Raw genomic sequence first — 13915 nt, 5'->3', positions numbered from 1 at the left:
CCCAGCGTCCCCGCCCACCAGCATAGGGGGCGTGGCTAGGATAGACACGCCCCCGTCAGGCCCCCGCCCCCTGGGCCCGGGATTGAAATGACCTTTTCTTGGGAGCTCGGCAGCCTCTGTTTCCTCTGGTCAATACAAAAAGCAGCATCGTATTTTGAAATTAAGGGTGTTTTCTTCTAAGCAAGGGCTTATTTTAGTATGTCAGGGGTAAATTAGGGAGAGTTAGGGAAAGAAAGACATTTCCTGCGCGAAAAGCCGAAAATGGGAGTTAAAGACCCCTCAAAATTAAAGTTTTTAAATCAACAACTTGTGTGTGTTCTCCTGTTCCTCCTGTGCAGTGGTAGGTAGATCCTTGGACCTTCCACCAAACCTCAGGAATTCTCATTCTCCCCAAATTACCGTTGGGTAAATGGAGATTGGAGGTAAGAAGACTTGTTCAGAGACTGTGGTCCTAGATTCAAATCCAGCCCTACTTGATTTCTGTTGGACCGTACTCTTACCCCATGTAAACCATTTTCTCGAATGGGTTCTGTGCCAAGCAGTTTACTAGTTTTGTTGTTGTTGTTTGTTCGTTTGTTTTTTTTTTTGCCAGTCCTGGAGCTTGAACTCAGAGCCTGGGCACTGTCCTAGAGCCACTCTGTGCTCAAGGCTACAGCTCTACCACTTGAGCCACAGCACCACTTGCGGCTTTTTCTGTGTATATGGTACTGAGGAATCAAACCCAGGGCTTCATGCATGCTAGGCAAACACTACCACTAAGCCACACTTCCAACCTACTAGGTTTTTTAAAAAGATTCTTTAGTCAGGCACTGGTTGATGTTCATGACTATAATGCCAGGTCCTCAGGAGGCTGAGCGCTGAGGATTGTGGTTCAAAGCCAGCCCAAGCAGGAAAGTCCCTGAGACTTATCTCCAATTAATCAATAAAAAGCCAGAAGTGTAGCTGTGGCTCAGGTGGTGAAGCCCCAGCCTTGAGGGAAACAGCTAAGGGACAGCACCCAGGCCCTGAGTTCAAGCCCCATGACCACCACACACACACACACACACACACACACACACACACACTCACACACACACTCACACCCTTTACCCACCCCCTGCAACTCTCTTATCTCAGAACCTTTTGCAGTGGGGTGGGGTGTGATAATAGTTCTAGTCTATGTCCTGCTGTCAGGCACATGACATGGTAGGGAGCCCTCTGACCCCCACCTGCCCCCACTTCTACAAATTGCAACTAAACCTTTCATCCCAAAGAATTCTCAACAAAACATATTGCATGTGACTTCATGGAAAATATTTTTTTTCTTTTACCCAGTAACTCAAAAGTTCATCTCTACAGAGTAGTTTTAACTTGGCAGGACATTGAAATTTTGAAATCAGAGCTTCCAAATATGCTCCAAAAGAGCTATGAATTCACGTACAGCAGTCACATAGGAGCTCATGATCTAAACAAAGGTAAACTTTCTAGAAATTTATTAGATTCTATACCAACTAGGTCATCTTTCCAATATGACAAGTGTCAGAATTTGGGGTGGGGGGAACAAGAAAACCAAAAACCAACCAAATCGCTCTCATCTAGTTGAATGGCATAGTTCTTATCTTTAACTGTTGGCCTGTGGTTGTAGCCACTTGTAAAAACTATTACCTATCATTTATAGCTGCATACTGTAGCTATGAAAGAAAGTAAATCTTAGTTCAACTTCTGCCAGTTTTGTTTAGATAACATCACACTTGAGAAGGGCAGGATTTAAAGGTTTGGGTTTTTTTTTTGTTTGTTTGGTTTGGTTTTTTTATTCCTGTTGGGGCAAAGACTAAAGTTCAAAGCAACTTCAATGTTGCTTAAGGGAACACTGTAAAATAACAGTTCTTGGCATCGTATGCCTTAAATGATAAATCTCAAACCATAGAGATTACATCTTTACTGCATGTCCCCATTCCAAGAGACAAATTGTCAGCTGTGAAAACATCTTTAAAATGTACCAAGCTTCCTAAGTCTCAAACGAAACTTGAAAATTTTCGGTACCTACTCCAGTCAAAGGAGGCTATTCCGCTTCTCTTGCAAACTGATACCTTACTTTACTCCTTTTCCAACCTGATGAATCTCTTTCTTCTACTATTTCTAGAACAAGGTCTACTCCAACTGTGAGAGTAGCTTCCCTTTGTTGGAGATCGGCTGCAGGTGGGAGGATTCTTTCCTTCTAGAATTATCTACACAGCCAGCCGTGATTCCCAGAGGGAGGTAGGCCACAGCTTTAGATTTCATTTCTTGACGTTCAAAGATCCCACTCTTTTTTCTATTTTTTTCTTTTTGGTCGGTTGTGGGGATTGAACTTGGGCCTGGACTCTGTCCCTCAGCTCTTCAGTGCAAGGCTAGCGGTCTACCACTTGAGCCACAGCACCACTTCCAGGTTTCTGGTGGTTCATTGGAGATAGGAGTCTCACAGACTTTCCTGCCCAGACTGGCTTTGAACTGCGATCCTCAGATCTCAGCCTCCTGAGTAGCTAGGATGACAGGCGTGAGCCACCCGCTCTTACATGCAGCTGCCTGGGGCTGTCACACAGCATCAGCTGCTTCTTGGAGGGTGGGGGTGGGAGCTCAAATTCAATCAAAACAAAGCAAGGAAGGTTTCTAGCAGCCCACAAGTTTCAGAGAGACCCACTATAACCAAAAGCCTGTCATTGTTGCCCAAGCAATTTACTTAAAACCTGGCACAGGCAATCCAATGGACAGGAATCAAGTACGCATGCTCACACCCACACACTCTGACTGGCCTAACCACTCCCCGCTGCCTCACTCATCATCCACAAAACCTCAGACCCCAACACCATGATCCTTTATGTTTGCGAAGGCGCATGTTGCCCCTCCCACCCCACAACAGGTACCAATTTATACCCATTCCACACATGTGGAAGATGAGCTTTGCAAACATGGGGTCCACTGGTTCAAAGTCACCAAATGTGGGTATTTCTTTTTCCTCCTTTCCTCCTCCCCCTCCTTCTCTTCTTCCCCTCCTTCCTCTTTTTTTTTACCTCTGCCTTTGCCTTCTCCTCCTCCTCTGTCTTCTCCTCTTTCTCTTCTTTCTTTCCTTCCTTTCTTCCTTCCTTCTTTCCTCCCTTCCTCCCTCCTTCTTTCTTTCTTTTACTTCTCCTCCCCTTTCTCCTTCTTCTTCTTCCGACTTTTCTTTCTTTTTGCCTTTAAACTCTGTTCAGTTCAGCATCAGGCGGGTTGCAAAGATCTGTCCGTCTCCAGGAGGTGCAGTAAAGCATCCTCCACAACTTGGAAGTCAGGATGCCCTGAGGGAGGAATTCTTCTCACTGGATGTAGTTTCTCTAGCAATAGTTCTCTATTGCTCTTAAAATACTATAATCCTAGCTACTCAAGAGACTGAGATGTGAGGATCATGGTTCCAAGCCAGCCCCAGGTAGGAAAGTCCATGAGACTCTTATCTCTCTCTCTCTTTTTTTTTTTGGTTCCGGTCATGGGACCTGAACTATGGTCCTGGGCACTGTCCCTCAGCTCTTCAGCTCAAGGCTAGCACTCTACCACTTGAGCCACAGCGCCACTTCCGGCTTTTTCCTTTTTTTGCTTATGTGGTGCTGAGGAATTGAACCCAGGGCCTCATGCATGCAACGCAAGCACTCTACCACTGAGCCACCTTCCCAGCCCCACTCTTATCTCCAGCAAAAAGCTACAAGTGGAGCTGTGATTCAAGTGGTAGAGTGCCAGCCTTGAACAAAAAAAGCAAAGGGATAATGCCTAGACTCTGAGTTCAAGTCCTAGTACCAGCATACATAGAAAGAAAGGAAGAAAGAGAACTGAAATCTGTATGAGAAAGTTCTGAAATCTGTAACATTGTTCCAAAAGGACAAACTACTCTGGTCCTTGCCTGCCCGTCTGAGGCCTTTCTCTCTTTCTCTAAACACACATGCCCAAGATAAGCCAGTATCTTTCTCCCCACAACCTCCCTTCTCAGGGAGACTTCTCTTGCTGTACTTCTGGCCAATTCTTTCTCCTTTTGGTTGCTCCTCCTCCTTTCCCCCCTCCAAGGCTGTACTTAAGTCTCTGAGTATGCTCTTTGTCTCATCCTGGGACCAGATACAGCTCCTCCCCAGTTTCCTTCTTTCCCTTACTGAGGATCAAGCCCAGGAACTTGTGCTTGCTAGGCAAATGCTCGACTACAGATGTTTTATTTTTATTTTATGTTTCAGATAGAGTCTTAAACTTATAACCCAGGCTGTTCGCCAATTCACTCCATCCTCCTGCCTTACCCTCCTGAGTAGCTGGGGTTACAGGAGTGTACCATCATGCGTGGTGCCAACACTTTTTAGTCTTGTAATTATTTCCTTCAACCATAGCCATGTATTCAGTGAGTCTCTTTTGCTTTCCTGGACCAAGTCTTGCAGGACCAAGACTCTAGCAGAGTCAGCTCTGGATGCCTACTTATTTGGCAGATCATCACGATCTGTCAACTACAAATGCTTAAACAGATGTTGGATTCATGTACTTTGTGAGATCAGTTTTCACATCTGTAAAATGGGCACAATAACAGTGCCTGCCTGCTGTGGCTATTGGGAGGACTGAGTAGACTCGAGTGATGTGTGTAGAGCAGAGAAAGTGATGGGTGACAGTGTGCTACTGTGGAGGTAGGGGGCCTGGGGTGGTGCATCCAAGGCCGAATGTCACTTTCTCTGCACCAATGTGGGCTGAGATGTGTGGGCCACTCTCCCAGCAGAGCTAGAAGAGGCTGAGAGACTGCTTAGATCTCAGCCTTGGTAACTGTATCTTAGGATGTGTGTGTGTGTGTGCGCGTGCGCGCACGCGCACGTGTATACACTGAGAGCATGGACAAACACAATATCCCCACCCAGGCCCACTGACTGTTCCATCTGCCCACCTCCACCCAGCTTCCAAGGCCATACTTCTTGTTGCTCACATCGCTTGCCTTGTCTGTCCCTTCAGCCACCTTTCTGAACCCCATCCCTGGCCCCTGTATGCCCCTCACCACTATAGCCCTGACCCTGACAAGGTGCGAATCAATTTGGATGGTGCTTAATAAACAATTTGCAACCCATCAGCCAGGAAGCAGCTCCCACAGCTACATCTGGCTCCTTCTGTGTCTCACTGTGTCCTGGTCAACAATGATAAAGATGCTTCAGGATGGGGTGAAAGGGGGACAAATCTCCTGCCAACCCAGCTCTAGAAGAGCAGTTTTATTACAGAGCATTAAGCCAGAAGGACCTGTGCGACCTCACAGGTAATGAGCTAGTGAAAACATGGAGCGTGGTCCCTGTGTTTCTATACATCTGCTCTCAAGAATCATGGTGTCTGGCTCATGCTTATAATCCTAGCTACTCAGGAGACTGAGATCTGAGGATCCTAGTTTGAAGCTAGCCCAGGCAGGAAAGTCTGTGTGACTCTTATTTCCACTTAATCACTAAAAAGTGGAAAGTGGAGGCGGGGTTCAAGTGGTGGAGTGAAAAAGTTAAGGTTCAGTGCCCTGGCACTGAGCTCAAGCCCCAGTACTGGCACAAAAATGAACTAAAAGAATCATGGTAATCTGTCCTCAGGTAGAGAACTTGATGGCCCTGTTTGTCCTTATATGCTTCTCTACTTTAGTCTACTTAGGCTGGGTAATCAGGGTACCCACGGTGCTGCCCATTGTACTGGTCTTCGCCTGTCTAGAGGGATGATGTAACTTTCTGAAAACCATTATGCCAAAGGTGGTTACAGTTCAGAACAAAGAGCTCAGGCTAAACTCTTACGGTGTGACAGGGCCAGGGTGGTGGGGACACTGTCTTCCTTATATCTGCATATCAAAGAGTTGTCTCCCAGGTCCTCAAGAAAAACAAGGCTGGGTAGAGATGAAGGCTTGAAGCTTATTGAGCTTTTATAAAGATTGGCAAAGAGCCTTGACAGAATGGCTGTTAAAAAAAAAAAAAAGCATGATTACAGTAACCACTTGCCACTACAAGCACTGAACCTTGAAGGCTAAGGGAAAGAAACCAGACACAAAAGGACTCACAGGGTATTGAGTCCATTATAGGAAAGGGATCTAGAAAAGGGAATTCATGGAAACAGACTGTAGATTTGAAATTATTAGGCTTTCCGTCCTCCTTCTCCCTCTCCCCTATTCCTCCTTCCCTCCCTCTCGCCTTCCCTCCTTCCATTCCTCCCTTCCTCCTAGTACTAAGGAACAGGTGGAAAGACAGGAGCAAGAACTAGCTTTTCAAAGGCCTGGCCTTTGTGGCAGCTGGTGGTCTGAAGAGCCGGGGGAAAGTCAGGGCTTCAGTTTTCTAGTTTTAGAAGAGAAAGAAGCTAAAAAAGATGGAAGAAACCAAAGCTCAGGCCTGTTGAGGATCCTTCATCCCACCCTATTCCGCCCTATTTCACCTACAGTAGATCCTTGGAGTCTAGGACACCGCCATTGTGGAGAAACTGCGCATGCTCAGGATGCAGAGCCGTCAGCCGCGAACTGCGCATGCTCTGGTGCCTAGCATTTAGTCGCGTAGAGTGCAAGCTCAAGATACAGAGCGCTCAGTCACAGACTGAGGGCGCTGCGGACACATGGGGTTCTGTCATGTGTCACGCATGTTCAGGATGCATAGCCTGTGCATGCTCTGGACACATGGGTTTTTTTTCCAGGCATGTTCTGTGCATGCTCAGCTTGTATAGGGCCATCACGTGGTGCGCATGCTCAGTACGCATAGTCGCGCTCAGTCAAGTTCTGCACGTGCTGAGGCTGCATGGAGTTGTCATGAACTGCGCATGCTCGAGTGGTTCTCCTCCCCCCCCCCCAATGCTGCTGGACTCAGTACACGGTGCCGCTAAGGCTCAAGGTCACCTTCAGAACACCCTGCGCGGGGCAGAGACAAAGTGGCGGTTGGGCCTGCCCCTGGGATCTCCGTTGGGGTCCCGCAGCCCTGTGGGAATTCCCGGGGAGTGACAAACGACAGGAGCCGGCCTGCGTGGAGTCCGCTTTTTAATGCTTTATCCATAATGCAAACAGGCATAAGTAGGCTTTGTTGTTGTTGAATCCCATAAAATCAGGAGAGGAGAGCTATACAGAACAGAGCATGCGGCGAGCACAGCCTGGCCGACCTCGCGGAGGCGCACGGAGCGGGGCTGGAGCGCGGGGACACCGGGCCGAGGTGAGCAACGCCGGGGGTCGCAGGGCGAGGGGCGTCCGAGATGCCGACAGCGCGTGCGTGGGGAGCTGGGCCTCCCCCCCACCCCTGCCCGCGCTGCCCACCGGGCCCTGCACGGCCACCTTGTGGGTACAGCCACAGCACCCCACCGGCCGGGCCTTCTCCAAGGCCACTGCGGAGCCTACAGGACAACACGGCCACCAAGATGGACGCAGGGCCTGGGCCTGGCCTCCTGCCCCGAGAACCAACGCATGGCATTAGGCATTCTATTGTCCTTGAAGTTCAAGAGCAATGACATCATAAAGGGGGATCTCCAGTCCTGCACTGGGACAGTGGCCGCAGTCCTGTCACCTATGGGGTTATCACAGCAGAAGACCTCTATGAGCTTCTATTCGGAGAGGCTCAACATCCTAAGAGAGCGTGGACAGAGAATGATGATCCAGTCCCCAGAGGCCTGCAGTTGGGAGGCCCTGGGACAGGCACACCTAAGGTTAACAGCCATTGCCTGAGGGGTGGTGCTCAGCCGTGTGTGAAGGCACACTCGCTTCTGCCTGCCAAGGTCACTGAGCTGTTAGGAACGGATGGTTTTGGACAGCCATGCCTGCTTGTTCCACAGCTGCTGGAGTTGATCAGAACAAAACAAACTCATAAATGCTCTAAGGCCTGTTGACTTGCGACCTCTCCCTGTAAGTATTACAGGTTGAGTGTCTCCTGCCTGAAATGCATGTGACCAGAAGTGTTTCTGATGTGGGAGTTTTTCTTCTTCTTTTTTGAAGTTGGGAAACATTTAGGTTCTATAACAGGGTATCTTGGGGATGTACCTTTTGTTGGGCTATGGAGCTTGAACTAAAAACCACCAGCAGAGGGCAGCACTTAACCTGAACCCTGGACTAGAACTAAACTCATCCCTACTCTCTCACTTCTGATAGGCTGCTGCAGACAACATGCTGTTGGGTTATCAGGAATCCTAGAAGAGGGAAAGGCATCAGGGCTGGTCTTCTATCTCTAGCCAGGAGCTATGAAGGAGCTTGTGTTGGTGGTTCAAGGATCTTAAAAAAAAAAAGTCCCCTTTTGGGGGGAATGGACATAGCCTGGATTCAACCCCTAGCATCTCTGTCTCTGTCTCTCTCTGTATGTGTGTGTGTGTCTCTCACACATGAGCTCCTCTTGGGAAGAGAGATGAATACAGGTTGCATAATCATTTCTTTAGACTCCCTGATAAAATTTAAGATGCTTTTCCTCTGCCTGCCTGTGGCTAGAAGTGTAGCCGTACACAGGAAAGAGGTGTCTGGTGTGAAAAAGGGCTTTTTATCTGGTTATGGACAACCAAGCCTATGGAAAACTTGGAGATGAAAGCTGGGATCAGTCCTTGGACACTGCAGTTTAATCCTGGGGAATGAGTGACATTTTAGAAACGTTCCCCAAAGTCTCAACAGATTGGGAAGAAACCCTCTGGGGGGAGGGGAGGAGCTACTTGGGATCAGATTGTGTAGATCACGGTGGCTACTGGCTTTCCTCCAGGCTAGAGACTGCCACTGTGGGATTCCAGTGCCCAGTCTCTATCCATGAAGACTGAACAGGAAAATTTGGGATTCAAAGAGGGCAGGTACAATTGTAGTTTAGATAAAACTCACATTCCAGGGCTGGGAATGTGGCTCAGTGGTAGAGTGCTTGCCTAGCATGCATGAAGCCCTGGGTTTGATTCCTCAGTACCATATACACAGAAAAAGCCGCAAGTGGTGCTGTGGCTCAAGTGGTAGAGCTCTAACCTTGAGCACAGAGAGGCCCAGGGGCAGAGTCTAGATCCTGAATTCAAGCCCCAGGACCAGCAAAACACAAACACAAACAACCCAAACATAAAAATCCCCATTCCAGGGCTGTGACATCAGTGGAGGCCACTAAGGAGAGGAGAGAAAAGTGAGACGTGCTTTGCCTTTTGACTTTAAGGGAGCCCGCAGGGTCTCTGTACCCCAACTGCAAAGCTATGCAGGCCTCTGAACAGCATCTAGGCACTGTGAGAAAAGGAAAGGTATGTTTCTGACAAAACAAACCAACAGAACTGGGGACGTAGAGCTCATTTGTTCCTGGCTGTCTGAGTTGCTCCTTCCCCTTGACTTCCAGCCTTGCAGGGGGTGTAGGGCCCTTCTGTGCCATTCACTCTGAGGAACTCGGAGTCCTCAACACATCACTGTGCGATTTGTCTTGGATCGAAGTAGAAGCTATTTATCAAAATTATTTTAGCAGGTTAAAAATTTAGGGGATCAAGTTTAGAAAGTCAGAAGCCCCAAGGGCTGAGGCCACCCTGGGTCCCTGGTTCCTAGGAAGTGGCATGGTTCTTCCTGAAGGCTGGCCTCTCCCCCTCTCCCTCCTGATTCCTTGTAACTGTCTTCCCGTATGGTATCCTCATGGGTGAAGCGGCAAACCCCATTTGAAGGAATAAAAAAAGTAACAGTTGCTTTCTTCCTGGCCGTTGCTTCCAGGCTCCCAACATTAACGTTCAAACCACTCATATTCATTACAATGTGATTTGCAGGAAACTGAGGGTGTTCCCTGCCCCCTCCCCCTTTTCTTGGCAAAGTGGAAAGGTCCTATTTGCACATGGATTCCACAGACAGGATGAGTTGTAGTCTCCAGGGCATGGGGTTGAGATTGGCTGGGGCAGGGCTCACTGAATGAGATAGGAGTTTGGACAGGGAGTTTACCTCTCCACTGCTGGGGTCTATTTCCCAGTGAGTGCTCTGCTGGCTGGTGTGGTGAGTTAAATGCATGGAGAAATATCCTTTTTAGTTCTCACATCTCCTTCCACAGCCCTTGGCCTGGCCTTGACAATCAAGGAGCTCCATTATAGTCCCGCAGACTGACTTAACATGGTGGAGGAGTGTGTTTGTACCATGGTGGGTCCTCATCAGGGGATTTGATCTATGATGGACATAATCGCACACACAGATGTCAGAGGGAGACCCGGGCCTATCACACGCACGCACATGTACGAGCAAAACAGAATCAGAGAAAAGGATCAAGGGGTCTTGAGTGGCTGAGGGACTGGCTCAGGAGACGTCTGAGGTCCAGTGCCTGGAGCCTTTTCAAGGGACCCTGCAGGACAGACCTGAACAGGAGCGACAGCCGGCCGTGACCCAGTGGATTCATGCACCCGCAATCTGCCTTTGGCAGTGAAGGGTGGGGAGGGCACGGTTTTGTCAGAGCCACTGCAGTGTATAAAGGCATTGCATTGCAGCAGGAAACACAAGGAGACCCAGGAGGGCGGGTGACACCACTGAGGGGCGGGGACCAGGACACAGCGGAGGACGAGAGGCAGAGCAGGGTCCTGGGGGAAGAGGGGGTCCCATGGCAAAGGTTCAGCCACGTGTGTCCATGCTTAGGAACCTGTGGCTGCCTTGGCTGGAGCACTTAGGGGCAGCCACTGTGCCAGCCATCTGGGCAGAGAGATCCGGTTAGGAGCTGAAAACCCTGTCAGAGGAAAAGGAGGAAGGAATTAGTGCTGTGATGCCGAGGTGTTCTACTTCCTTCAAAAGTCTTAGAGGCCTTAGGGGTGGTATGGAGGCTTACGACTGTAACCCCAGCACTCAGCAGGAAAAGGCAGGAGGATCTTCAGTTCCAGGCCACCCTGGGCTACAGAGTGAGTCCCTGTCTCAAAAAAAAAATGAACTAGAAACCTGGGGAAGCCATCACTCTGGGGGATGTTTCTTCTGTAGCCTTAGTGTGTTGGATGAGATTCACGGCTCCCCTTGAATGCATGACTCGATGGACAAATGAGTGTCTTGGCTGCTGCTGCCAATATCCAGTTCAGAAATTCCCTTCCCTCCAGGTAGACATAACTCCATGCCAGCTATATGGCTTGGATGGATGAATAAATGAAGGAGTGAAGGGAAAAATGGATAGAGGACTAGATAGATGAATGGATGAAAAAACATATATGTGTGTATGAATGAATGGATGGATTGGTGAATAAATGAAGATAAATGATGGATAGATGTATAGATGGATGGATGAATGGACAGATGGATGATCTGATGGAAGGATGAATGGATAGCTGGATGAACAGATGGAAAGTTGGGAGGATAGATGGCTGGCTGGATGAATGGCTGGATGATGAATCCTCACCAACACAGCTGAATGCACAGGCTCATGAAAGAAGCTTTTGACAATCAGTCAAGGAAGGTGTGATCCTCAACGATTGAGCCAGAAGACCCAAGTCTGCATTGAGATAGCTGTGTCTCCTTAATGTGAAAACAATGAGGACAGTGAGATAAGAAACCTGTGCTTTGTGCTGCTAGAAGAGACAGCTGAGCTCCTATCTGCTTCAGGAGCACAGCAGATTTTGGGGAGGGGGTACTGTACATTCAGGTGGCAATCATGAGACAGACTCCTTGCTCGTCTCTTGGTGCCTCTGAGCCTAGTGATTTCTGGAGAGTAATGGTCAAAATCCTGTCTGTTGTCATCAGCAGGACTGAGGAAGCTCTGGCAATGTGGGAGGTGAGGGAGCTGGCTTGAAGGATAGAACAGTGGTAGAAAACAAGTTCCCAGAGGTGACAAGTTCCTCCTTCTACTAGGGGGCGCCCCAGATGGATGTAGGAATCCAAAGGACAGGTTCCTCTGTTCTGGGGTGTGTGCATGGGAGACAGGGGTTCAAGGTCCCCTGAAGCCTTGTTAACATGCTAACCACCTTGTCCCAACTTTCAGGTTTCTGATCTAGTAGGTCTGGAGAGGCTGAGAACTCACATATTTTTCTTTCCTTCCTCCTTCCACCTTTTTTATTTTTTCGAGACAGACTATTACTATATAGCCCAGGTGTACCCCAAACTCATTACACAGCCCAGTCTGGCCTCCAACTCACGATGCTCCTGCCTCCACCTCTCTAGTGCTGAAACCACAGGCCTGCAGTGCTGCACCCAGGGAAAAGTGCACTTCTAATCCTGTCATAGGGGCCTTGATGGTATTGCTGCTGGTGTGGGGACTGCACCACTGGACAGTCAGACATCTGACCTCCAGGAGGGGAAGATGGGGTTGTGCCCTCCCTCCCCTGAGGACACAGGCACTCACTCATCCGTGTCTTTTTTGCTCTCTTCAATGAAGGCAATGGACTCAGATCTAAGGCGATTGGTCACTTCGTAGGTTCGCAGGGTGACTCCGAAAATGTCCTCATGGTACCGGTTGTCATCCTGGGGGGAAGCAACAGCCAGGGGATGGAGCTCAGATGACAGCTAAGGGCTTGGAATGCACCCAAAGAAAATAGGCTGGGAAGAAATGAGACTAGGCCCGTTCCTTGAATAAGCACTACGTATCTAATGCAGTGTTATTGGGGGGCTGAGATTAGCTTTGGAGGTCAGTGGCAGTCTGAGACTCTCTCTCTCTCTCTCTCTATATATATATGTATGTATGTATGTATTTGTTTTTTCTCCTCCTCGGGGCAGTTGCTCCCACGGTTAGGATTTGGGTGGCTGGGCTGTCATAGTGAACAGCCAGCTAAAGGCCTTCCCTCCAGTCACGGCATGAGAAGGTAAGCATGGGTGGCCCAGATTCCGCTCATCTCTCTTGGACCCATCTTTTGCTGGTAGCAGGGTCAAATTGGGACCTGAAGCTTCCTAGTCAGATGCCCTAGCATCTGAGTTATGCCCCAGCCCTTTTGCTTTAGTTTTATTATTATTTTATTATTATTTTTGGGTCTCACATTAATTCCAGGTTGGGCTTGGACAGCTTTCCTCCTATTTATACATCCTACACACATGGGATGACAAGCACCGGCCACCACACTCAGCTTTATCGGTAAGAGAGGGTCTCATTAACTTTGTGCCTAAGCTGGCCTGGAACCATGATCCTCCTGATCTCTGCCTCCTGAGTAGCTGGGATGACAGGTCTGAGCTACTGCTCCAGGCCTGGACAGATCTCTTTGTGCAGTATCCAGCCTATAGCACTGCTGAGGGCAGTGCTGCAGCCGGATTCTAAAGGGTAGGAAAAGATGGGTTCGTATCGTTTCTGACATGTTAATGTCCATCCACTGCAGCCTACAACCATATTCACGACGTGCACCTGCGGATCCAGGCATCCTGTCTTCTCTCGTACCCCTGGGTTGGGGAGCTGGCTTGTGTCTCGAATCCCCAGCCATAGGGCAGAAAGAGGAGTCTGGGTATTATCATGGCTCCCTTACCTGGTCACACAGGTGGCTGAGGAAGAGGAGACAGGACGCTGGGGGGTCACTCACCCTCAGCCGGCTGATGAACACGCCGGCATCCTCCTCCGAGAGCTTCCCCTGCTGGGCCATGATGCGCTGGATGGCTTTGAGGACGTCGGCGGCCATGGTGACGTCCCCACAGACATAAATGTGGCCCCCTTGCTCCTTCAGGGCTCGGTACACAGGTTCTGCCAGGTGTTCCTGCAGTACGTCCTGCACGTACTTCTGCGGGGGGCAGAGGACAGGTAAGAAGGGGTAAGGGCCAAGCCCCTGTGGCTCACGCCTGTAATCCTAGTCACTCAGGAGGCTGAGGTCGGAGGATTATGGTTCAAAGCCAGCCTGGGCAAGAAAGTCTGTGAGACTTTTTTTTTGGGGGGAGGGGTCCAGTCGTGGGGCCTGAACTCTGGGCCTGGGCGCTGTCCCTCAGCTCTTCAGCTCAAGGCGAGCGCTCTACCACTTGAGCCACAGTGCCACTTCTGGCTTTTTTTTCTGTTTATGTGGTGCTGAGGAATCGAACCCAGGGCCTCATGCATGCAAGGCAAGCACTCTACCACTGAGCCACCTTCCCAGCCTTCCGTGA

The 13915-nt window shown here is 49.3% G+C and overlaps 1 protein-coding gene across 1 annotated transcript in view; it reads right to left on the bottom strand.

Annotated features, from left to right (window-relative positions):
• Window positions 1-10573: 10573 nt before the first annotated feature.
• Window positions 10574-13915, bottom strand: part of Nos1 (nitric oxide synthase 1 (neuronal)) — a 63758-nt gene continuing 60416 nt past the window's right edge. The window contains exons 26-28 of the mRNA XM_013014319.1: window positions 13366-13560; window positions 12207-12325; window positions 10574-10613 (exon numbers count right to left, since the gene is read on the bottom strand). Of these exons, the coding sequence (XP_012869773.1) occupies window positions 10598-10613; window positions 12207-12325; window positions 13366-13560 (330 nt within the window). The 3' untranslated portion in view covers window positions 10574-10597. The remainder of the gene's footprint in view (window positions 10614-12206; window positions 12326-13365; window positions 13561-13915) is intronic.

This window comes from Dipodomys ordii, unplaced genomic scaffold (genome assembly GCF_000151885.1).
Source record: "Dipodomys ordii isolate 6190 unplaced genomic scaffold, Dord_2.0 Scaffold23, whole genome shotgun sequence".
In the NCBI taxonomy this organism is placed as follows: Eukaryota; Metazoa; Chordata; class Mammalia; order Rodentia; family Heteromyidae; genus Dipodomys; species Dipodomys ordii.
The sequence above is the reverse complement of the archived record's forward strand: the minus strand, read 5'-3'. Positions and strand labels throughout refer to the sequence as shown.